This window comes from Petromyzon marinus, unplaced genomic scaffold (genome assembly GCF_048934315.1).
Source record: "Petromyzon marinus isolate PM22_M1 ecotype Great Lakes invasive population unplaced genomic scaffold, UKy_Petmar_22M1.pri1.0 PM_G_Scaffold_37, whole genome shotgun sequence".
Classification (NCBI taxonomy): Eukaryota; Metazoa; Chordata; class Hyperoartia; order Petromyzontiformes; family Petromyzontidae; genus Petromyzon; species Petromyzon marinus.
In genome coordinates this window covers 200,703-227,183 of record NW_027422950.1, presented here as the reverse complement: position 1 = coordinate 227,183, position 26,481 = coordinate 200,703, and the positions used below count along the sequence as shown (strand labels likewise).

The 26,481-nt window shown below is 46.4% G+C and overlaps 1 protein-coding gene and 1 long non-coding RNA gene across 2 annotated transcripts; both read right to left on the bottom strand.

The window, feature by feature from the left end:
* Positions 1 to 221: 221 nt before the first annotated feature.
* LOC142915917 (uncharacterized) lies at positions 222 to 1,792 on the bottom strand. The gene has a single exon (XM_076061543.1). It carries the CDS (start codon positions 1,753 to 1,755, stop codon positions 772 to 774), a length of 984 nt encoding a protein of 327 aa, XP_075917658.1. The 5' UTR covers positions 1,756 to 1,792; the 3' UTR covers positions 222 to 771.
* A 20,073-nt stretch (positions 1,793 to 21,865) lies between these two features.
* LOC142915916 (uncharacterized) lies at positions 21,866 to 25,394 on the bottom strand. Its single transcript, XR_012936156.1, has 3 exons — positions 25,247 to 25,394; positions 22,531 to 22,600; positions 21,866 to 22,052 (listed from the first exon to the last, which is right to left on the bottom strand). It is a non-coding gene; the product is annotated as an uncharacterized LOC142915916 (long non-coding RNA).
* Positions 25,395 to 26,481: the final 1,087 nt, after the last annotated feature.

The following is a 26,481-nucleotide window of genomic DNA, read 5'->3' as shown; positions in this document are numbered from 1 at the left end:
TCACCATCACCTCTTCACATTTCACCTTCACTTCTTCGCTCTTCACCATCACTTCTTCACATTTCACCATCACCTCTTCATATTTCACCTCGATACCTTTAAAAGTGTCCAAGCTGGGATTTTCTTCCAGTTCGTGTTTCATGAGGGATGGGCTCATTGCGGCACTTTGACTTTCACAAGCTGATTTCAGACGCCACTCCTTGTGGATCTTCTGATGCTTCTGTATTCTCTGGTGTACTTGAAGATTTGATGAATGTGCAAATGCCTTCCCGCACACACTGCACTTGAAGGGTTTCTCTCCCATGTGTGTTCTCTGGTGTGTTTTAAGAGCAAATGAACCTGAAAATGTCTTCCGACACACACTGCACCTGAAGGGTTTCTCTCCCGTGTGTGTTCTCTGGTGTGTTTTAAGAGCAGATGACCATGAAAATGTCTTCCCACACACACTGCACCTGAAGGGGTTCTCTCCCGTGTGTGTTCTCTGGTGTATTTTAAGAGTAGATGAATCTGAAAATGGCTTTCCACACACACTGCACTTGAAGGGTTTCTCTCCCGTGTCTGTTCTCTGGTGTGTTTTAAGAGCAAATGGACCTCAAAATGCCTTCCCACACACACTGCACCTGAAGGGTTTCTCTCCCGTGTGTGTTCTCTGGTGTGTTTTAAGAGTAGATGAATCTGAAAAAGTCTTCCCACACACAGTGCATTTGAAGGGTTTCTCTACCGTGTGTGTTCTCTGGTGTTTTTTAAGAGCAAATGACTGTGAAAATGTCTTCACACACACTGCACTTGAAGGGTTTCTCTCCCGTGTGTTCTCTCGTGTGTTTTAAGAGCAAATGAATCTGAAAATGTCTTCCCACACACACTGCACTTGAAGGGTTTCTCTCCCGTGTGTGTTCTCTGGTGTCTTTGAAGATGAGATGAATCTGAAAATGCCTTCCCACACACATTGCACTTGAAGGGTTTCTCTCCCGTGTGTGTTCTCTGGTGTGTTTTAAGAGCAAATGAATCTGAAAATGCCTTCCCACACACACTGCACTTGAAGGGTTTCTCTCCCGTGTGTGTTCTCTGATGTTTTTTAAGAGTAGATGAATCTGAAAATGCCTTCCCACACACACTGCACCTGAAGGGTTTCTCTCCCGTGTGTGTTCTCTGGTGTGTTTTAAGAGTAGATGACTGTGAAAATGCCTTCCCACACACAGTGCACTTGAAGGGTTTCTCTCCTGTGTGTGTTCTCTGGTGGGTCTCAAGAACTGATGACCATGCAAATGCCTTGTCACACACAGTGCACTTGAAGGGTTTCTCTCCCGTGTGTGTTCTCTGGTGTCTTTGAAGATGAGATGAATCTGAAAATGCCTTCCCACACACATTGCACTTGAAGGGTTTCTCTCCCGTGTGTGTTCTCTGGTGTATTTTAAGAGCAAATGAATCTGAAAATGCCTTCCCACACACACTGCACTTGAAGGGTTTCTCTCCCGTGTGTGTTCTCTGGTGTTTTTTAAGAGTAGATGAATCTGAAAATGCCTTCCCACACACACTGCACCTGAAGGGTTTCTCTCCCGTGTGTGTTCTCTGGTGTATTTTAAGAGTAGATGACCTTGAAAATGCCTTGTCACACACACTGCACTTTAAGGGTTTCCCTCCTGTGCGAGTTCTCTGGTGCTGTGTCAAATTTCCAGTCTTATCCGTGCTGTATGCACGCCGGTCGCATTGTTGAATTGTCGTACCGAGCTGCTGTGCTGAGGCCCTTTGCTCCATCAGACCAGCGTCAGCTGCAGACAGAAAATAAGAATATCCACACCATCTACACGTCAGTATCAAGCCATGGAGGAATTAATATATACAGTCACACGTGACTTACACGTCTATATTCATTCATGTATTCACGACTAGCTGTACTATCCGGCTTCGCCCGGGACTTGGATCCACCACGTCCGGCCGCCTTTGTCTCCCCAGTGGCGATGTTCACACCACAACAGTTACTCGTTTGAGGCTGAGTCGACCTAGGGGAGGCCCAGAAGCGGTTCAAATAATCATCACTGGTGGTGGCCGTGAGCGGGAATCGAACTCGGGTCGCCGGGTTCGTAGCGCGGCGTAGCGCTAACCGATACACTACAATGCGTTACGCTTACACACACACACAGACAGATACACACACAGACACACTCACACACACACACAGACAGACACAGACAACGCTAACAGCTACACTACAATGCGTGATGCTTCCACATGCGAGGGTCACGTGACAGATTTGAAGTCACAGGTCACTTGCCGTGCAAAAAATCTATACATTATTGAGCTCCCCCCCCCCCCTTAAAAAATAAACTAAAAGTGTATTTGTAAAATGTTTGCACGGTGTATAGTCTGTAAAGCACCCACATGGCAAATTTCCAGTTTGTTGCATGTCGGGAAGTACGCTAAACATTTTGAACAGACAACACACACAATCACAACTTTGCCTTTCATATATATTTGGAGATGCAGTGAAAAACTTTCCCAAATTCATCACACGGTTTCAGTTTTTTGATTTTCAGTTTTATTTATTTTGGTTATAGTCCCGTGAGCCATTCGGCTCTTGAATCGGGTGCAACCACAACAAGCAAAAAAACAAAACCACGACCAAGAAAAACATCTTACAGTGACTATGTGTGACTGTGCAAACAGCACTGTCATGGCACGCAATGAGAGGGCAAATGTCATAAATATTCCTGTAAGCCCTCGCATCTTCAACATTAATGTTGCCATAGAAACGTTGTGGGGTGTTTTGCTTCATTGTAAAAAAGTATATATCTGTTATTTTAATTTTATTTTCTATCTACGTGACTTTACCGAAAGAACCAAGAATATTAATTCCTGCAGTCACCAAAGTTTTAAGTCAAAACATTCACACACGTTGACAAAGCCTCACCTTGTGTTGTTGTGGGCAGGTCGCTTCTGATAACAAGAGCGGTATAGCAGCTCAAGCGGGCTTGGCCTGCTAACAAAAGAAAATAAAAACTGCGAGAATATTTACAATAAAACAAAGTTACAAAGTAGCGAGCCGGGTGAAGACAAATTAAACTTAAGCGAGATAATTAAAGTAAATGCAATCAGGCGAGGGCAGGAGGCAAGGCCCCGCGTGGCTAGGCCCCGCGTTGTAAAGTTCCAACCTGGACATCGATTCCCATGCTCGCTGCTACTCAACTGACATCCCTACGAGAGAGAGAGCGAGGCTCTACCTTGGTAAACAACAACAACCACCACCACTACCACCATGATAATTTCTCACCTCGGATTTCAGTGCAAGCGCAGATCGGCAGCCTCCTGTTACCTCGCTACGTAACGCGTGTAAGCAGGTAACATGACGTCACTTCTGGGGTAAGAGACACGCCCCTCCCACAATGAGCTGCTCTGTAACTGAATAAATTATGTTAATGATTCCGGGCCAAATGTCGACAGATGGGGCGTGGCTGCTGAACCCGTCGCAATAAACTCTCGACGGCTTCAACAGATACATTATGTTAATGAACCGCAAGTCACTGGGCGTAGCTTTGCCCAAATAAGGATTGCCACTGGATTGATATCGGCAGTGACCCAAGCGGAGGTGAAGTCATGCTCAAGAGCGCTGTGGACGGGGTTGGGGGAGTGTGAATACCTTGGTGACATCACGTCACTAGCGAGGTACACCTCTTGCTGGCACTTCATGCCGATGAGGTCATGCTGAGTGGTGATGTCACAGAGCGGGGATGCAATTTAAGTTGATTTAGATTCATTTTCCATTGCCCCCTCCCTTGGGTGCGTGAACTCAGCAACAACAACGTAGACATCATTGTGTGTACAGTGTGTGTGTGTACGTACACACAGTGTGTGTGTGTAGTTGGGGGGCAATGGCGGTGCATTGGCCAGTCATCTCAGTCAGTCGACCCTCATAGGCCAAATCGCTTCTGAAAAATAAGTTAATAGCAGCTCACTGGGCTTTGCCTGGTAGGATGGGGATGGTTTAGTTGCGTGCGTGTGTGTGTTTGGGCGATTTATTTACCATTTGTGTACTTTGCACTACCATCACGTGTTCTACTTTGTGTTGTTTTAACGTTCTCACCCCGTGCGCCTACTGGACATCTGTGAAAAAGAGCTTCATAGCTCATCAGATTTCTCCAGTGTAAATAAACATTCTGCTTCCGAGGTGCTCGCTAACGGGCACTTGCCCCAACAGTCTGTTAAAGGTTACCACGGGGGGGATCTGCGTCTTTTGTTGGCCGGGCTAACGCTACGTTAATTCCCGATGCATCAGAGACATTGCACACGAGGTTTCTTTGCTAGTGGGAGTCATCAAGTGAGTACCTCCCAGTCAAGCGTCTCAGCCGTGCCGCTGCAAACTGCAAGGGAGGTCCCCCCCCCTCCCACAAGTCTTGCAGGTCAATTCATCGCGGTGTGTCACGATATTTGTTGCGATATTTCATATTTGTTCATGCGTGTTTGATTTTCGCGAATGTGTATTGCGTGCACATATTTGGAATACGGTTCGTTTTTCGAGAGAGAGAGAGGAAAATATAAAATGACGTATTTAATTTGTTGTTGATAGCTGAGGATATATTTGACGCGGTTTGTTGGCGGAAATTAAAAACTCTAACTGATGAGGCACAGCAACACTGAGTGTACGGCGTTTCACTGCACGTGGTCCGTGCCCGCCAGACCAGAGACATGTGACTAGTGTAGCTAGCCAGGTGGTGACCACCAGGCTAGCTACACTAGTTATCACGTGACTGGTGTTGCTAGCCAGGTGGTGACCACAAGGCTAGCTACACTAGTTATCATGTGACTGGTGTATCTAGCCAGGTGGTGACCACCAGGCTAGCTACACAAGTTACCACGTGACTGGTGTATCTAGCCAGGTGGTGACCACCAGGCTAGCTACACTAGTTATCACGTGACTGGTGTAGCTAGCCAGGTGGTGACCACCACGCTAGCTACACTAGTTATCACGTGACTAGTGTAGCTAGCCAGGTGGTCACCACTGAGTGTACGGCGTTTCGCTGCACGTGGTCTGTGCCCGCCAGACCAGAGACATCAATCGCACACCCGATCCGACCCACGATTAGACTGGCAAAATAGCTGCGTGCGTTATATCATTGTGGATTCAAATGTCACAAGCAGTAAACAATTGAAACAGCGCATATGTTTGATAGTTCAACACATTTATAACATTTCACATGTTAATGTTATTTGAGGATATTGCCACGAATTTAACCTACCATGTATAAAATCAAACGTAGCAACGCAACATTTTGATTGGCCATCGAACAAGGACGGCCACTGCATCGCACACTTTCAGATGCGCTGCCGCGGCCGTCTGGAACGCTCTTCCTTCCGATATTAGGAAGCCACTGGAGCTATGCGCTTTTAAATCATCTGGATTTAAAATTGTATTTCTTTAGAACTAAACTTGGTTCGAAGCTTTTGTGACTGCAGGAATTAATCTTTGTTTTTTTCGGTAAAGTCACGTATAAAGAAGAAATAATAAAATAACATAATAGTGTACGACATTTCGGTTGCAACACAAGCAGCCATCATCAGGTACAGAAGAGCTAAATTTAAGAGAGAGGGGAAACACATAACCCCAGATGTATACACAGACACCCAAGTAGGGGGAACTAACACATACAATAGGGGACACAGAGAGAGAAGCATACCAAACAGAGTTTATGTGTGTCTATGTCTGTGTGTGCCGTCTGTATCTTAAATTTCATACTTAACTTGCAATTTAGCAATCTTTGAAATAACGTCATCAACCAGGCTATGCGTTAATTGTGTTTTGACCGACCGTCTGTGTTGCTTTATTTGGTTTCCAAATTCTGCTAAACTCTGTTTGGTATGCTTCTCTCTCTGTGTCCCCTATTGTGTCGGTGTTAGTTCCCCCTACTTGGGTGTCTGTGTATACATCTAGGGTTATGTGTTTCCCCTCTCTCTTAAATGTAGCTCTTCTGTACCTGATGATGGCTGCTTGTGTTGCAACCGAAACGTCGTACGCTATAATGTTATTTTATTATTTCTTATTTATACGTGACTTTACCGATAAAGAACAAAGATTATTTAGAACTGTTTTTTTTCCCTGTGATTACTGACGCGTGATTAATGTGATGCTTTGTACGTAACGAACGTGATGATTCAATGGCATCGCCTTCTAAGTTTGACGAGGAGATGACGTCACACGACGTCATGCTTTCTGACGTCATCACCTTGGCCAGAAAACGTTTTGGGAAACCCTTTGGTCAATTTGTCTCGTTTTGTTTTTGGACAAGTCTCTAGTAACGCAAGTTAAAACTAAAGTTGTACGCGTATTGGATCATATTGACGAGAGCAATTGTGAGCCCAAGTTACAGACAGACAGAGCTTAAGTATTAACACCCCCAACTTTAGCCGCAACATATATTTGTTTAATTCTCTACTTGACCTCCGCCCTTCCTCTCTTGCCAATGTTTGGTTCTTCTAATCCCATTTGCAGGTGTATGGAACCAGAACGCTTTTGGAACTCACAGGAATACCTCTGACGTATGAACAAATCAGCTCCAGAGCAGATTTGTACTCCCAAAAGGAAATAATGAAAATGAGATGTGTGTGTGTGCTTGTCCAATCAAATTCCCAGGAGTTTAAAAGCGAGAACTTTAAGTCATAGATCGATAGTCATTACAAGTGCAGTAGTAAATACAAGTTTAGAACACGGTGGCAGCCAATCATCCCAGTGCTAATGTACCAAAGACAGGTTATATCACACACATATATATAAGCATGCCAACCTTGGATGGTACATTACAATTAAACTATTACAACTATTTATTATTTTACCAGGTAAGGCCCAGTGAGCTATATAGCTCTATTTCAGAAGCGACCTTGCTATCTCAAATTAAAGCTCAACGAATTAAGATTGTACGTGCAAATTTGTAGCAGCCAAAAACTAAACATTAATCTTGCCTTTTTAAAGCTTTCGTGACTGCAGGAATTCATCTTCTTGGTTCTTTCGGTAAAGTCACCACGTAGAATGGAAGTAAAATAATAAAGTAATAAAAATAAAACATAATAACATTCTCACGACGTTTCGGCCACAACACAAGTAGCCTTCCTCAGGTGAAGAAACAACTTTCGGGAAGACAGCGCTTTAGTTATTATGTTTAATTTTTATTATTTGATTCCCATTCTACGTGACTTTACCGACAGAACCAAGAAGATTAATCTCGCCATCCCGATTGCTTGGGTTGCCGATTGAAAGCATCCCAAACATTATGAATACCGCCTGGCCTACGTAACATCAGCGCCAACGTCACGTGGCAATATGCCTGCAGGAGCTCATCGCTCAAACAGGCGTCTGGCTTTAACGAAAGACTCCTTGAAAACAAAGCTCCATGAGCGTCCCAGTCTCATGACGGTTCCCATTGCGCACACGGACAGCTGCTCTTCCACTCCGCTGCTGGACGAAGGCCTCCCCACGCCGCACGATGCGCGAGGTTTCAGCGAGTATCCTGCACCGCGCGGGACGCCGGTTTGTGTCGCCGTGTTGAAGGCCAGGAGCGTAGACACGGGTTAAGTTCAGTTCATTACGAGACCTCCTTTGCCAGGAGCAAGATACGCCTTTTGGTGTCGTCTGGTCCAACGCTAGTGGAGACTGGGCTCTAAGAAATGCCGTCTCAGGTGTGGACCAATCAACTTCAAGGACAGTGCCAATGTCATTATCAGAATTGTCTGTTTTGTTTGCATTTTGACTGCTTGTGTTGTGGTTATTGCAAACATGATGCCCTTGTATAAAGGTGTCAGTTTTGGTGCCAGATAAAAGGGTAAAAACCTATTACTAAGTTCAGTTCAGTTTATTTGGTGTAGCCCTGTGAGCCATCAACAAACACAAAAAAAATAAGAACCCAAAAAACCATCTTATTACAATGGGGGGATTGTAATAAAAAATAATTGACATTAATAATGCGCAATTCGTCCAGGGATCACGCTACAACAATGGATTCTACGACATGTAATTGCTCGTTATTTGGTGACGCTGCATCGGCAGTGTGGCAGTGACACAATCGTGTGACGTGTTGCTTTCTTGTTAATGGCTCGACACGGGGCTGCAACGTGACTGTGCTGGACGTGTCACGTGACGGCAACACAATCGTGTATCCGTGACGGCCCGTGTGTTCCAATGACACGCGGGCCTTGTTCGACTGATGGCCTTAATCTTAGTTTTCTTGTTGTTGTTGTTTGACTTGCATCCCATTAGGATTTTTGCACGCAGCGTTGGTGGTGTACGGTGCTATTTCAGGAATATTTTGATGTTTTTTTTCCTGGATTTTCTGTTTGCACAGTCACACAAAGTCACTTTAAGATGTTTTCTTGTTCGTGTTTTTGTTTGTTGTGGTTGCACCCGATTCAAGAGCCGAATGGCTCACAGGGCTATACCAAAATAAATGAAACTAAAACTAACCAAGAGAGAATGTCACTTGATTATGTCTTTGACGACCCAACGGGGGCGGTGACGCGACCACTTGCACCCTGTCATCCCCCACAGCCACCCCACCCTCCCGTCGTGCTACACAATCTGCCCTTCCTGACAGGGCCTCCAGCCAATTCCTTCTTGACCTTTAAGCTCGGCGGGTAGCGATCGTGGCAGGGGCGGAGCCAGGATTTTCAGGCCGGGGTGACATTCAACAAATGTTAATTTCAAGAATGATTTAGAGTCGGGCTGTTGAACCGGACGCCATCGGTTGGCGACACGCTCTGACATTGCAGTTGGCACAGAGTTCGCCAGACAAGAGTGTCGTGCACTTACACGCAGAATGTCACCCCCCCTGTCACCCCCCCCCCCCCCCCCCCCGGCTCTGCCTCTGGATCGTGGTATATGCAAATCCTGGCCATGCGCACAAGACACCGGGGTCAGCCCTTACCACAGCCACCGCGTCTCCCCCGCCTGCAGGCCCCAGACTCGATTGGCCGGTGGGACGTGCTGCTGGGTGGGCGGCGATTCTCAAGGCCCGCGCGGCGCACAGTAGGGTGGCGTGGCCAACTCCGTTCCCGGTTGCCGCCTTTGTCTCCCCATGCCGAGTAGACCCAGGGGAGACCCAGGACCGGGACGAACAGAATCCCTCACTCGTGTTAGCCGTGGCCGGGAATGTAACTGGGGTAGCTGGGGTACATCGTGCAGTTGTCTCGCTACTGCAACCACCACTCCCCCCATAATAGATACACACAAGTATCCCTTGTACAGCATTAACAGACTTTAGGGGGAGGTGCCGTTATCGAGTGGCGCCGATGAAGGCCGGCACATCACACGAGGGGGTGGGCGGCCAGCACCACGGCCAGCCGCCTTTGTCTCCCGAGTGGTAATACATCCCTGCATACACACACACACGACAACAACCTCGTTGGACATGTGTGTTTTGTTGTAGTACTAATGGCCTTAATCTAAGTTTTTGTGGTCATTGTTGTTGTTGTTTGACTTGCATCCCACTGGGATTTTTTTGCACACAGCGTTGGTGGTGTACGGTGATTTTTTGTCAGGAATATTTTTGCTGGTTTTTTTTCTCCATGGATTTTCTGTTTTGCACAATCAACACAAAGTAGTCACTGTAAGATGTTTTTCTTGTTCGTGTTTTTGTTTTTTTGTTTGATGTGGTTGCACTCCGATTCACGAGCCGGATGGCTCACAGGGCTATACTCTTTGGTTATATTCGGTAAAGTCACGTAGGTAAAAAATAAAACAACAAAAATCACGACGTTTCGGCCACAACACAAGCGGCCTTCATCAGGTGTGGCCGAAACGTCGTGATTTTTGTTGTTTTATTTTTTACCTACGTGACTTTACCGAAAGAACCAAAGAAGATGAATCCTTGCAGTCACGAAAGCTTTAAATCGAAAAATCGAGCTCAGTTAATTGCATTGTCGCACCGCAAATCGACGGCGTGCTGTAGTGTCTCCATCGTTTAAATTTGCCGTGCGCCTGCGACTGTAATGATTTGCTATTATGGACCCGTATCCCATGGGTGGGTGAATTAATCGCATCCTTTGAAATACTCTCCCCTTAGTTGAATTCTGTTATGGAATGTTGGCTGATGGTTGGTTGAGGATAGTGATGGAATGACAGCCAAGGAATGGAATGCGGCCAATAGGATGCCCATCGAGACGACGGGATGTTATCAGCTGATGAGTATCACCTGCAGGTACTGGGTGGATTAATACTTTTCGGGATCTCGGGAGATGGTGAGAGCGTTTTGAGAACCTCATCCAGCAGTGGATTGACCGTGGATTCTGATGGTGATGGCACTGGACTACTCAGCAACTGTCGGTACAAAGGCACAATCAATGTTGAAGGCCTCTTTTTATCTGTGTTTCACAAAGACAAGATAATATAACACATCTGTTCCATTTTTCGATTTAAAGCTTTCGTGACTGCAGGGATTCATATTCTTGGTTCTTTCGGTAAAGTCACCACGTAGAAGGGAAACAATAAAATAATAAAAATATAAAACAATAAAATTCTCACGTTTCGACTGCAACACAAGAAGCAATCATCATCAGGTGTGAAAACCACAGCAATATTTTTTTTCAAATTTTCTGGTGTGAAAACCACAGCAATAATTTTTTTGAAATTTTCTTGCTGTGGTTTTCACACCTGATGATTGCTTCATGTGTTGCAGTCGAAACGTCGTGAGAATTTTATTGTTTTATATTTTTATTATATTATTGTTTCCCTTCTACGAGGTGACTTTACCGAAAAAACCAAGAATACTCTTCTGTTCCAGTTACTGACGTCACTGATGATTTGAGATTAGAATGTATATGCTCTGAACCCTCAGCCCTGTTCACAAAAATGTAATGCTGCTTTGGTTAGTTCATGAGAACCAGACAGGAGTAAATTAAGGGTAGACACTCGGATAGTAATACAAGAATGGTTATGACAAGAATGTTTATTAACTCAATTATAATTGCCCAAGCTTCGTAGCATTGAAATGGTTGTGGTGGCTTTTGAATAGTGAAAAACTCCTTTTAAAAACGGTTTTATTTTAAAGTGCACTAAAAAGTAAAGAACTCGATTGGACAACGGGAAGTGGACGACATCTTGAGTACAAGATTTGACCACGACATCAAACAGAGGAATGAAGTTTAATAACTTTTTTTGTCACAACTTCGTTCAACTCACCGTCGAGAAGTACGTCAATGATGCGGCGCCTGCTCACACATCAACGCTTACTTGAATTAATTGGTTATTTTATAAATCAATCTTCAATGTACAACTTTTGTTTGTGTGGAGTGAGGGTGCCCGTAACTCATTCACACGGAGCAGGCGAGGCGATTCCACAGTTTAGGGACCGTGGCGTTTTTGACCTACACACAAATATATATGAATAATAAGGCGTCCATACAAAATGTTAATCGCTTTAAGGGAGCCAATTAATTGATTAATTGATGCCGATTTTTATACAGACATGCATTGTCACCGGATCTGAGTACCGTGTGCAAAATGTGGAATTGATTGGACGACGGGAAGTGGACGAAATTTTTATCACGACATTTGACCACGACAGAGGAATCAAGTTAAGTAAAACCATTTTGAACGCGAATGAGAAATCCCCCCCCACCCTCCACCGATGACGCACGAGCGTTGCTAGGGGCAACCCCCGGGCAGCTTTAGCGGCACAAGGAAATACTTAAATAATGCGAAATAGCACTAAATTGTTAATTTAACAACTTTTAAAGTTTACGGATGGGAAAACGGAATGGTGCTGGCTCACCACGGGGCTTACTGCGTGGTACCCGGCTACTTTTTTTTAAAAGTAAACTCCACGGTTCGCGAGCAAGTGTGCGTCCACACAGAGACAGACGGATGGATACACAGAAAAAAATGCCTTTTATAGGTAAGAAAAGAAAAACGATGACAACCTCGCGTGTAAGCAGGTAACATGACGTCACTTCTGGGGTAAGAGACACGCCCCTCCCACAATGAGCTGCTCTGTAACTGAATAAATTATGTTAATGATTCCGGGCCAAATGTCGACAGATGGGGCGTGGCTGCTGAACCCGTCGCAATAAACTCTCGACGGCTTCAACAGATACATTATGTTAATGAACCGCAAGTCACTGGGCGTAGCTTTGCCCAAATAAGGATTGCCACTGGATTGATATCGGCAGTGACCCAAGCGGAGGTGAAGTCATGCTCAAGAGCGCTGTGGACGGGGTTGGGGGAGTGTGAATACCTTGGTGACATCACGTCACTAGCGAGGTACACCTCTTGCTGGCACTTCATGCCGATGAGGTCATGCTGAGTGGTGATGTCACAGAGCGGGGATGCAATTTAAGTTGATTTAGATTCATTTTCCATTGCCCCCTCCCTTGGGTGCGTGAACTCAGCAACAACAACGTAGACATCATTGTGTGTACAGTGTGTGTGTGTACGTACACACAGTGTGTGTGTGTAGTTGGGGGGCAATGGCGGTGCATTGGCCAGTCATCTCAGTCAGTCGACCCTCATAGGCCAAATCGCTTCTGAAAAATAAGTTAATAGCAGCTCACTGGGCTTTGCCTGGTAGGATGGGGATGGTTTAGTTGCGTGCGTGTGTGTGTTTGGGCGATTTATTTACCATTTGTGTACTTTGCACTACCATCACGTGTTCTACTTTGTGTTGTTTTAACGTTCTCACCCCGTGCGCCTACTGGACATCTGTGAAAAAGAGCTTCATAGCTCATCAGATTTCTCCAGTGTAAATAAACATTCTGCTTCCGAGGTGCTCGCTAACGGGCACTTGCCCCAACAGTCTGTTAAAGGTTACCACGGGGGGGATCTGCGTCTTTTGTTGGCCGGGCTAACGCTACGTTAATTCCCGATGCATCAGAGACATTGCACACGAGGTTTCTTTGCTAGTGGGAGTCATCAAGTGAGTACCTCCCAGTCAAGCGTCTCAGCCGTGCCGCTGCAAACTGCAAGGGAGGTCCCCCCCCCTCCCACAAGTCTTGCAGGTCAATTCATCGCGGTGTGTCACGATATTTGTTGCGATATTTCATATTTGTTCATGCGTGTTTGATTTTCGCGAATGTGTATTGCGTGCACATATTTGGAATACGGTTCGTTTTTCGAGAGAGAGAGAGGAAAATATAAAATGACGTATTTAATTTGTTGTTGATAGCTGAGGATATATTTGACGCGGTTTGTTGGCGGAAATTAAAAACTCTAACTGATGAGGCACAGCAACACTGAGTGTACGGCGTTTCACTGCACGTGGTCCGTGCCCGCCAGACCAGAGACATGTGACTAGTGTAGCTAGCCAGGTGGTGACCACCAGGCTAGCTACACTAGTTATCACGTGACTGGTGTTGCTAGCCAGGTGGTGACCACAAGGCTAGCTACACTAGTTATCATGTGACTGGTGTATCTAGCCAGGTGGTGACCACCAGGCTAGCTACACAAGTTACCACGTGACTGGTGTATCTAGCCAGGTGGTGACCACCAGGCTAGCTACACTAGTTATCACGTGACTGGTGTAGCTAGCCAGGTGGTGACCACCACGCTAGCTACACTAGTTATCACGTGACTAGTGTAGCTAGCCAGGTGGTCACCACTGAGTGTACGGCGTTTCGCTGCACGTGGTCTGTGCCCGCCAGACCAGAGACATCAATCGCACACCCGATCCGACCCACGATTAGACTGGCAAAATAGCTGCGTGCGTTATATCATTGTGGATTCAAATGTCACAAGCAGTAAACAATTGAAACAGCGCATATGTTTGATAGTTCAACACATTTATAACATTTCACATGTTAATGTTATTTGAGGATATTGCCACGAATTTAACCTACCATGTATAAAATCAAACGTAGCAACGCAACATTTTGATTGGCCATCGAACAAGGACGGCCACTGCATCGCACACTTTCAGATGCGCTGCCGCGGCCGTCTGGAACGCTCTTCCTTCCGATATTAGGAAGCCACTGGAGCTATGCGCTTTTAAATCATCTGGATTTAAAATTGTATTTCTTTAGAACTAAACTTGGTTCGAAGCTTTTGTGACTGCAGGAATTAATCTTTGTTTTTTTCGGTAAAGTCACGTATAAAGAAGAAATAATAAAATAACATAATAGTGTACGACATTTCGGTTGCAACACAAGCAGCCATCATCAGGTACAGAAGAGCTAAATTTAAGAGAGAGGGGAAACACATAACCCCAGATGTATACACAGACACCCAAGTAGGGGGAACTAACACATACAATAGGGGACACAGAGAGAGAAGCATACCAAACAGAGTTTATGTGTGTCTATGTCTGTGTGTGCCGTCTGTATCTTAAATTTCATACTTAACTTGCAATTTAGCAATCTTTGAAATAACGTCATCAACCAGGCTATGCGTTAATTGTGTTTTGACCGACCGTCTGTGTTGCTTTATTTGGTTTCCAAATTCTGCTAAACTCTGTTTGGTATGCTTCTCTCTCTGTGTCCCCTATTGTGTCGGTGTTAGTTCCCCCTACTTGGGTGTCTGTGTATACATCTAGGGTTATGTGTTTCCCCTCTCTCTTAAATGTAGCTCTTCTGTACCTGATGATGGCTGCTTGTGTTGCAACCGAAACGTCGTACGCTATAATGTTATTTTATTATTTCTTATTTATACGTGACTTTACCGATAAAGAACAAAGATTATTTAGAACTGTTTTTTTTCCCTGTGATTACTGACGCGTGATTAATGTGATGCTTTGTACGTAACGAACGTGATGATTCAATGGCATCGCCTTCTAAGTTTGACGAGGAGATGACGTCACACGACGTCATGCTTTCTGACGTCATCACCTTGGCCAGAAAACGTTTTGGGAAACCCTTTGGTCAATTTGTCTCGTTTTGTTTTTGGACAAGTCTCTAGTAACGCAAGTTAAAACTAAAGTTGTACGCGTATTGGATCATATTGACGAGAGCAATTGTGAGCCCAAGTTACAGACAGACAGAGCTTAAGTATTAACACCCCCAACTTTAGCCGCAACATATATTTGTTTAATTCTCTACTTGACCTCCGCCCTTCCTCTCTTGCCAATGTTTGGTTCTTCTAATCCCATTTGCAGGTGTATGGAACCAGAACGCTTTTGGAACTCACAGGAATACCTCTGACGTATGAACAAATCAGCTCCAGAGCAGATTTGTACTCCCAAAAGGAAATAATGAAAATGAGATGTGTGTGTGTGCTTGTCCAATCAAATTCCCAGGAGTTTAAAAGCGAGAACTTTAAGTCATAGATCGATAGTCATTACAAGTGCAGTAGTAAATACAAGTTTAGAACACGGTGGCAGCCAATCATCCCAGTGCTAATGTACCAAAGACAGGTTATATCACACACATATATATAAGCATGCCAACCTTGGATGGTACATTACAATTAAACTATTACAACTATTTATTATTTTACCAGGTAAGGCCCAGTGAGCTATATAGCTCTATTTCAGAAGCGACCTTGCTATCTCAAATTAAAGCTCAACGAATTAAGATTGTACGTGCAAATTTGTAGCAGCCAAAAACTAAACATTAATCTTGCCTTTTTAAAGCTTTCGTGACTGCAGGAATTCATCTTCTTGGTTCTTTCGGTAAAGTCACCACGTAGAATGGAAGTAAAATAATAAAGTAATAAAAATAAAACATAATAACATTCTCACGACGTTTCGGCCACAACACAAGTAGCCTTCCTCAGGTGAAGAAACAACTTTCGGGAAGACAGCGCTTTAGTTATTATGTTTAATTTTTATTATTTGATTCCCATTCTACGTGACTTTACCGACAGAACCAAGAAGATTAATCTCGCCATCCCGATTGCTTGGGTTGCCGATTGAAAGCATCCCAAACATTATGAATACCGCCTGGCCTACGTAACATCAGCGCCAACGTCACGTGGCAATATGCCTGCAGGAGCTCATCGCTCAAACAGGCGTCTGGCTTTAACGAAAGACTCCTTGAAAACAAAGCTCCATGAGCGTCCCAGTCTCATGACGGTTCCCATTGCGCACACGGACAGCTGCTCTTCCACTCCGCTGCTGGACGAAGGCCTCCCCACGCCGCACGATGCGCGAGGTTTCAGCGAGTATCCTGCACCGCGCGGGACGCCGGTTTGTGTCGCCGTGTTGAAGGCCAGGAGCGTAGACACGGGTTAAGTTCAGTTCATTACGAGACCTCCTTTGCCAGGAGCAAGATACGCCTTTTGGTGTCGTCTGGTCCAACGCTAGTGGAGACTGGGCTCTAAGAAATGCCGTCTCAGGTGTGGACCAATCAACTTCAAGGACAGTGCCAATGTCATTATCAGAATTGTCTGTTTTGTTTGCATTTTGACTGCTTGTGTTGTGGTTATTGCAAACATGATGCCCTTGTATAAAGGTGTCAGTTTTGGTGCCAGATAAAAGGGTAAAAACCTATTACTAAGTTCAGTTCAGTTTATTTGGTGTAGCCCTGTGAGCCATCAACAAACACAAAAAAAATAAGAACCCAAAAAACCATCTTATTACAATGGGGGGATTGTAATAAAAAATAATTGACATTAATAATGCGCAATTCGTCCAGGGATCACGCTACAACAATGGATTCTACGACATGTAATTGCTCGTTATTTGGTGACGCTGCATCGGCAGTGTGGCAGTGACACAATCGTGTGACGTGTTGCTTTCTTGTTAATGGCTCGACACGGGGCTGCAACGTGACTGTGCTGGACGTGTCACGTGACGGCAACACAATCGTGTATCCGTGACGGCCCGTGTGTTCCAATGACACGCGGGCCTTGTTCGACTGATGGCCTTAATCTTAGTTTTCTTGTTGTTGTTGTTTGACTTGCATCCCATTAGGATTTTTGCACGCAGCGTTGGTGGTGTACGGTGCTATTTCAGGAATATTTTGATGTTTTTTTTCCTGGATTTTCTGTTTGCACAGTCACACAAAGTCACTTTAAGATGTTTTCTTGTTCGTGTTTTTGTTTGTTGTGGTTGCACCCGATTCAAGAGCCGAATGGCTCACAGGGCTATACCAAAATAAATGAAACTAAAACTAACCAAGAGAGAATGTCACTTGATTATGTCTTTGACGACCCAACGGGGGCGGTGACGCGACCACTTGCACCCTGTCATCCCCCACAGCCACCCCACCCTCCCGTCGTGCTACACAATCTGCCCTTCCTGACAGGGCCTCCAGCCAATTCCTTCTTGACCTTTAAGCTCGGCGGGTAGCGATCGTGGCAGGGGCGGAGCCAGGATTTTCAGGCCGGGGTGACATTCAACAAATGTTAATTTCAAGAATGATTTAGAGTCGGGCTGTTGAACCGGACGCCATCGGTTGGCGACACGCTCTGACATTGCAGTTGGCACAGAGTTCGCCAGACAAGAGTGTCGTGCACTTACACGCAGAATGTCACCCCCCCTGTCACCCCCCCCCCCCCCCCCCCGGCTCTGCCTCTGGATCGTGGTATATGCAAATCCTGGCCATGCGCACAAGACACCGGGGTCAGCCCTTACCACAGCCACCGCGTCTCCCCCGCCTGCAGGCCCCAGACTCGATTGGCCGGTGGGACGTGCTGCTGGGTGGGCGGCGATTCTCAAGGCCCGCGCGGCGCACAGTAGGGTGGCGTGGCCAACTCCGTTCCCGGTTGCCGCCTTTGTCTCCCCATGCCGAGTAGACCCAGGGGAGACCCAGGACCGGGACGAACAGAATCCCTCACTCGTGTTAGCCGTGGCCGGGAATGTAACTGGGGTAGCTGGGGTACATCGTGCAGTTGTCTCGCTACTGCAACCACCACTCCCCCCATAATAGATACACACAAGTATCCCTTGTACAGCATTAACAGACTTTAGGGGGAGGTGCCGTTATCGAGTGGCGCCGATGAAGGCCGGCACATCACACGAGGGGGTGGGCGGCCAGCACCACGGCCAGCCGCCTTTGTCTCCCGAGTGGTAATACATCCCTGCATACACACACACACGACAACAACCTCGTTGGACATGTGTGTTTTGTTGTAGTACTAATGGCCTTAATCTAAGTTTTTGTGGTCATTGTTGTTGTTGTTTGACTTGCATCCCACTGGGATTTTTTTGCACACAGCGTTGGTGGTGTACGGTGATTTTTTGTCAGGAATATTTTTGCTGGTTTTTTTTCTCCATGGATTTTCTGTTTTGCACAATCAACACAAAGTAGTCACTGTAAGATGTTTTTCTTGTTCGTGTTTTTGTTTTTTTGTTTGATGTGGTTGCACTCCGATTCACGAGCCGGATGGCTCACAGGGCTATACTCTTTGGTTATATTCGGTAAAGTCACGTAGGTAAAAAATAAAACAACAAAAATCACGACGTTTCGGCCACAACACAAGCGGCCTTCATCAGGTGTGGCCGAAACGTCGTGATTTTTGTTGTTTTATTTTTTACCTACGTGACTTTACCGAAAGAACCAAAGAAGATGAATCCTTGCAGTCACGAAAGCTTTAAATCGAAAAATCGAGCTCAGTTAATTGCATTGTCGCACCGCAAATCGACGGCGTGCTGTAGTGTCTCCATCGTTTAAATTTGCCGTGCGCCTGCGACTGTAATGATTTGCTATTATGGACCCGTATCCCATGGGTGGGTGAATTAATCGCATCCTTTGAAATACTCTCCCCTTAGTTGAATTCTGTTATGGAATGTTGGCTGATGGTTGGTTGAGGATAGTGATGGAATGACAGCCAAGGAATGGAATGCGGCCAATAGGATGCCCATCGAGACGACGGGATGTTATCAGCTGATGAGTATCACCTGCAGGTACTGGGTGGATTAATACTTTTCGGGATCTCGGGAGATGGTGAGAGCGTTTTGAGAACCTCATCCAGCAGTGGATTGACCGTGGATTCTGATGGTGATGGCACTGGACTACTCAGCAACTGTCGGTACAAAGGCACAATCAATGTTGAAGGCCTCTTTTTATCTGTGTTTCACAAAGACAAGATAATATAACACATCTGTTCCATTTTTCGATTTAAAGCTTTCGTGACTGCAGGGATTCATATTCTTGGTTCTTTCGGTAAAGTCACCACGTAGAAGGGAAACAATAAAATAATAAAAATATAAAACAATAAAATTCTCACGTTTCGACTGCAACACAAGAAGCAATCATCATCAGGTGTGAAAACCACAGCAATATTTTTTTTCAAATTTTCTGGTGTGAAAACCACAGCAATAATTTTTTTGAAATTTTCTTGCTGTGGTTTTCACACCTGATGATTGCTTCATGTGTTGCAGTCGAAACGTCGTGAGAATTTTATTGTTTTATATTTTTATTATATTATTGTTTCCCTTCTACGAGGTGACTTTACCGAAAAAACCAAGAATACTCTTCTGTTCCAGTTACTGACGTCACTGATGATTTGAGATTAGAATGTATATGCTCTGAACCCTCAGCCCTGTTCACAAAAATGTAATGCTGCTTTGGTTAGTTCATGAGAACCAGACAGGAGTAAATTAAGGGTAGACACTCGGATAGTAATACAAGAATGGTTATGACAAGAATGTTTATTAACTCAATTATAATTGCCCAAGCTTCGTAGCATTGAAATGGTTGTGGTGGCTTTTGAATAGTGAAAAACTCCTTTTAAAAACGGTTTTATTTTAAAGTGCACTAAAAAGTAAAGAACTCGATTGGACAACGGGAAGTGGACGACATCTTGAGTACAAGATTTGACCACGACATCAAACAGAGGAATGAAGTTTAATAACTTTTTTTGTCACAACTTCGTTCAACTCACCGTCGAGAAGTACGTCAATGATGCGGCGCCTGCTCACACATCAACGCTTACTTGAATTAATTGGTTATTTTATAAATCAATCTTCAATGTACAACTTTTGTTTGTGTGGAGTGAGGGTGCCCGTAACTCATTCACACGGAGCAGGCGAGGCGATTCCACAGTTTAGGGACCGTGGCGTTTTTGACCTACACACAAATATATATGAATAATAAGGCGTCCATACAAAATGTTAATCGCTTTAAGGGAGCCAATTAATTGATTAATTGATGCCGATTTTTATACAGACATGCATTGTCACCGGATCTGAGTACCGTGTGCAAAATGTGGAATTGATTGGACGACGGGAAGTGGACGAAATTTTTATCACGACATTTGACCACGACAGAGGAATCAAGTTAAGTAAAACCATTTTGAACGCGAATGAGAAATCCCCCCCCACCCTCCACCGATGACGCACGAGCGTTGCTAGGGGCAACCCCCGGGCAGCTTTAGCGGCACAAGGAAATACTTAAATAATGCGAAATAGCACTAAATTGTTAATTTAACAACTTTTAAAGTTTACGGATGGGAAAACGGAATGGTGCTGGCTCACCACGGGGCTTACTGCGTGGTACCCGGCTACTTTTTTTTAAAAGTAAACTCCACGGTTCGCGAGCAAGTGTGCGTCCACACAGAGACAGACGGATGGATACACAGAAAAAAATGCCTTTTATAGGTAAGAAAAGAAAAACGATGACAAGACTCAGTGTGTGAAGAACACAGGATTTATTCGGTTCACAAGTCAACGGATATAACTTCAAAACACTTTTATCGGTCATCTTTTTATCGAGACACCTTTTTTTTACTCATCCTGGCAGACACACACACAGACACACGCCTCTGTCTGTGTGTGTGTCTGTGTCTCTGTGTGTGTGACTGTGTCTGTATGTGTCTGTGTGTGTGTCTATGTGTGTGTGTGTTTCTATGTGTGTGTGTATCTGTGTGTGTCTATGTGTCTGTCTGTGTCTGTGTGTCTATGTGTCTCTGCGTGTGTGTGTCTATGTGTCTGTGTGTCTATGTGTCTGTGTGTGTGTCTATGTGTGTCTGTGTGTCGATGTGTCTCTACGTGTGTGTCCATGTGTCTGTCTATGTGTCTGTCTGTGTGTGTCTGTGTGTCTGTGTGTCTATGTGTCTGTGTGTCTATGTGTCTGTGTGTGTCTATGTGTGTGTCTATGTGTGTGTGTCTGCGTGTGTGTCTATGTCTCTGTGTGTGTCCATGTCTTTGTGTGTGTCTATGTGTCTTTGCGTGTGTGTTTGTGTCTTTTCGTGTCTATGTGTCTCTGCGTGTGTGTCTATTTGTCTGTGTGTCTATGTGTCTGTGTGTCTATGTGTCTGTGTGTGTCTATGTGTGTGTGTCTGCGTGTGTGTCTATGTCTCTGTGTGTGTCCATGTCTTTGTGTGTCTATGTGTCTTTGTGTGTCTATGCGTGTGTCTATGTGTGTCTGTGTGTGTCTATGTTTCTCTGTGTGTGTGTCTATGTGTGTGTGTCTGCGTGTGTGTCTATGTCTCTGTGTGTGTCCATGTCTTTGTGTGTGTCTATGCGTCTTTGTGTGTGTCTATGCGTGTGTCTATGTGTGTCTGTGTGTGTCTATGTGTCTCTGTGTGTGTGTCTATGTGTCTCTACGTGTGTGTTCATGTGTCTATGTGTCTGTATCTATGTGTCTGCGTGTGTGTCCATGTGTCTATGTGTCTGTGTGTGTATCTATGTGTCTGCGTGTGTGTGCCTATGTGTCTGCGTGTGTGTGTCTATGTGTCTGTGTGTGTATCTATGTGTCTGCGTGTGTGTCTATGTTTCTCTGTGTGTGTCTGTGTCTCTGCGTTTGTGTCTATGTGTGTGTCTATGTGTCTCTGTGTGTGTGTCTGTGTCTCTGTGTGTGCCTATGTGTCTGTGTGTGTCTCTGTGTGTGTGTCTATGTGTTTCTGTGTGTGTCTATGTGTCTCTGTGTGTGTCTATGTGTCTGTGTGTCTATGAGTGTCTGTGTGTGTATCTATGGGTCTGCGTGTGTGTGTCTATGTTTCTCTGTGTGTGTCTGTGTCTCTGCGTTTGTGTCTATGTGTCTCTGTGTGTGTCTATGTGTCTCTGTGTGTGTGTGTCTCTGTGTGTGTCTATGTGTCTGTGTGTGTCTCTGTGTGTGTGTCTATGTGTCTCTGTGTGTGTCTGTGTCTCTGTGTGTGTCTGTGTCTCTGCGTTTGTGTGTCACTGAGTCTGTGTGCTTGGAAAGTCGTCATCGGTTTCGTTGTCTTCGTAGACCGTTTTCCAGACGTACGATTCCAGAGACAATCTCTGCACACACACACACACGTACACACACACATACACACGTACACATACAAACGTACACACACACGTACACACGTACACACACGTACACACACCTACACACACACATGGTCACACAAAGACAAAGATTCCCTATTATAGCCTTAATAGAATGTAGGGGCAAGTGCTGTTAGCGAGCACCTATGAAGGCCGGAACGGTACACGAGGGGGTGGGTGGCCAGCACCACGCCCGACCGCCTTTGTATCCCGAGTGGCGATGTTTACTACACTGCACCAGGTACTCATTTGAGGCTGAGTATACCTAGGCGAGGCCCAGGACCGGTTCAGATAATCGAATCCAGTTCGCCGGGTTCATAGTGCAGTGTGGCACTAAACGCTACACTACTGCTCCCTACACACGTACACACACGTACACACACACGTATACACACACACGTACACACACACACGTACACACACACACGTACACACACACACAGACCTTAGAGCCGGACAGTAGCCCCCAAGTGCGTCTTTGTTTCTTCAACCACATTCCTCGGCCGAAGACGGGGCTGTGAGTAACCACATTGACAACATTCACCCACAGTGGCACTCACCACACAGAGACCCATAGACATCACCACACAGAGACATATGTATGTTTATGTGTGTGTATGTATATGTGTGTATGTGTGTGTAATGACAGGGTGACGCCTGGTCTCAGCGAGCTGATGAAAGTTGCAAGCGAGAATTTCATCATCACTTGCAGCTGGGGTTGGCATCGACCCCCACTCCTCCTGATGTTGAGGGTAAATGGGCGAGGTTTAGGACTGTGGGTCATGCAGCTGCAATGGCTGCTTTGGGTACGCGGTCCAGACCTCCCCAGAGACCCTGGCTGACAGAGGAAGTGTTCAGGCTGGCTGAGAAAAAGCGACAGGCCCACTCTCATCGGCTACAGCATCCCACGTCGGAGAATGAGGAGGCTTACCGCAGCTTTCACTCGGAGGTTCGGAGAGCCTTGAGGCAATGATGGCTGGTGGTCGCGCATTGCTGAGGAAATGGAGTCTGCGTAAGTGGCCCGCGATCACAAATTGCTCTTTAATTCCATCATTAGGGGAAAGAACGGTGATCCAATCTCTGACCCCCAGGAACAGATTTGCAGAGCATTTCTGTGAGGTCCTGGGGGAGGGGAAATCCCTCAGCCAGGAAAACAACGTGGCACAAAATGGGGATGACCCTGCTGAGTATGCGGTGCCTCAAATATTGGAGGAAGTCACCCCCTGGGAGTGGCTGGCTGAAGTGACATTTGTTGAGGAAGTACTGAGGGCGATCCAGAGTCTGAGACCAGGAAAGGCAGCAGGCAGAGATGATCTCCCAAGCGAAATTCTGAGGGAGGGTGGCGTTTGTGCACAGACTACCCTATGTGACATCATAACAACAGTCTGGACCACTGGACGGGTTCCGCAGTATTGGAAGGATGCCCTGGTGGTCCCCCTCTTTAAGAAGGGGGACTGCACAGACTGTAACAACTACAGGGGCTTCTAACTCCCCAGTGTGCCGGAAAAGGTCATGGCAAGGATTATTCAACATCAACTTGCTAGACACGCTGAGGAGAGGCTTGCGGAGCCCCAATGCAGTTTCAGCAGAAGGCGGTCCTGCACAGATGCCATATTTTGTCCGTCTGCTACAGCAGATGTATAGGGAAATCCTACAAGACTTACATCTCTGCTTTATTGACCTGGTCAAGGCCTATGATACCATCAGTAGGCCTGGGCTCTGGGTTGTTCTTCGTGTTTTTGGAGTCCCTGACCCTCTGCTCACGATCATTAAGGACCTTCATGATGGTGGGCAGGCCCGGGTAAAACTACGTGGCCGGGAGTCAGAGCCATTCCCTGTCCACCTTGGGGTGCGACAGGGATGTCCTCTGGCTCCCACATTATTTAACATCTATTTTGACCACGTAGTTCTTGAAGCCCTTCAATAGCTGTACCGGAGGAATTTCCACTTGGTACAGATACAATAGGAGGCAGATCGATGCCCGGGTGCGGTCAAGGGATTGCTCCCTATTACTCAACCACGTTATGTATGTCGATGATCTGGTAATTGCTCCTCACTCAGAGGAGGAGTTGGAGGCGCTGCTGCTGAACCTGGAGTGTGCCACTAAGAGGTGGGGCCTTACCATCAGCCCCACCAAAACTAAGCACCTGCCTGGGTATTTTGTACCATCGGACACTCCACCCCCATAGCTCCCAATGGGTGATAGGGCAGTTGTGGAGAGAGTGGAGAGTTTCCCATACTTTGGCAGTGTGCTCATGACCGGTTCTGGTTTAACAGCAGAGGTCTCACTCCGAATCAGTCGAACGGCAATATCTTTTCATCGGTTACGTAACGCTGTGTGGAAGCTACCTGGTCTGTCGCTCCGCACTAAGCTTCAGGTTTTCTCGGCCACGGTCATTCCCTCCCTTCTCTACGCTTGCGAAACGTGGACCCCCCTAATGGAACATCTTCGCCGGTTAGAAACATTTAGGCTGGCCTGCCTACGATCCATCCTGGGTTTAACCAGACTGGATTGTGTGAGGAGCTCACAAATCCTTGAAAGATCTGGGCAAGGTCCCATCGGTGAGCTCCTCCGGCGGGCAAGGCTGCGATGGCTGGGTCATGTAGCCCGCATGCCCAGCCAACGCATGCCGAAACAGCTTTTGTTCAGCCGGATTGAGGGGGCTAAGCGGGCGCGGCACGGGCTAGAGAAGAGATGGAGTGATGCAGTACAGGAGGACGTGGAGCTGAGTGGACTTGCCAATGACTGGTACCAGCGGTGTCAAGATCGGCCTCTGTGGAGGAGGCTCGTGAAGGACGCTACTGGGCAGTTGGAGGTAGTCGCCCTCCAACAACAACGGAGGGCGGAGGAACGACGCTCACAACAACGAGCGGAGCGCCGGGTGGCTAAAGCACAGCAAGTTGCCACAGTAGGGGGCACAGGTGGTGCATCAGCCAGTCATCTCAGTCGACCCGTGGCACCTGGGTCTGCCCCGTGACCTGCCAGAGGGCGTTCGACACTTCACGTGGCCTCAGGGTGCACATAGCCTGGCACAAGCGTCGTGGTGACGTCACCGCCAGTTAGTGGCGAATGGCGGTTGTTGTTGTGTATATATGTATGTGTGTATGTATGTGTGTATGTATGTGTATGTATGTGTGTATGTATGTGTGTATGTATGTACCTTTTTCTCTGCAGCTCCAAGTGTGGGAAGGAAACATGGCTGCCCCTCCCCGTGTAGCTCCGCTGACGCTTGATGACGGTGTGGGAGGAGGAGGCCACCACCTCCTCACTCTTCTCCTCCACCTCCTCGCTCTTCTCATCCACCTCCTCACCCTTCTCATCCACCTCCTCGCCCTTCTCCATCACCACCTCCTCACTCTTCTCTTCCACCTCCTAACCCTTCTCCTCCATCACCACCTCCTCACTGTTCTCTTCCACCTCCTCGCCCTTCTCCTCCATCACCACCACCAACCCCTCGCCCTTCCTGGTGCCGCCAGCGGCCACGGCACCGCCCTGCCGGTCACCGGACGGCAGCGGCCGTGGGGCTGCGACGACGCCGCCGCCAGCGCCACCGGTGCCACCGGTGCCGCCGGTGCCGACGACACCACCGACGCTGTCGCCGACGCCGCCCAACGTTGCCCGGTCGCCGCGGCACGGCCCGGCACTGCCTCGGCCTAAGAAAAGCTGTCTCGGGTGTGGACCAATCAAATTCAAGGACAGTGCATATTATTATCAGAGTTGTCTTTTTTGTTTGCATTTTGACTGCTTGTGTTGTGGTTATTGCAAACATGATGCCTTGAATAAAGGTGTCAGTTTTTGTGCCAGTTAAAAGGGTAAAACCTATTCTTATATCTTGTTTCTGGCAAAGGAGGTCTCATAATGTTAATGCTCACCCCGAGCCCTCAATGCTCTGAGAGTGCGCTGTTTTTGAGTTGTACGCCTTTTGGCGTCTTCTGGTCCAACACCAATGGAGACTAGGCTCTAAGAAAAGCTGTCTCGGGTGTGGACCAATCAAATTCAAGGACAGTGCATATTATTATCAGAGTTGTCTTTTTTGTTTGCATTTTGACTGCTTGTGTTGTGGTTATTGCAAACATGATGCCTTGAATAAAGGTGTCAGTTTTTGTGCCAGTTAAAAGGGTAAAACCTATTCTTATATCTTGTTTCTGGCAAAGGAGGTCTCATAATGTTAATGCTCACCCCGAGCCCTCAATGCTCTGAGAGTGCGCTGTTTTTGAGTTGTACGCCTTTTGGCGTCTTCTGGTCCAACACCAATGGAGACTAGGCTCTAAGAAAAGCTGTCTCGGGTGTGGACCAATCAAATTCAAGGACAGTGCATATTATTATCAGAGTTGTCTTTTTTGTTTGCATTTTGACTGCTTGTGTTGTGGTTATTGCAAACATGATGCCTTGAAT

What these genes read in the sequence shown, in the direction of transcription:
- LOC142915917 (XM_076061543.1), bottom strand. Translation starts at nt 1,755, where the DNA reads ATGGAGCAAAGGGCCTCAGCACAGCAGCTCGGTACGACAATTCAACAA.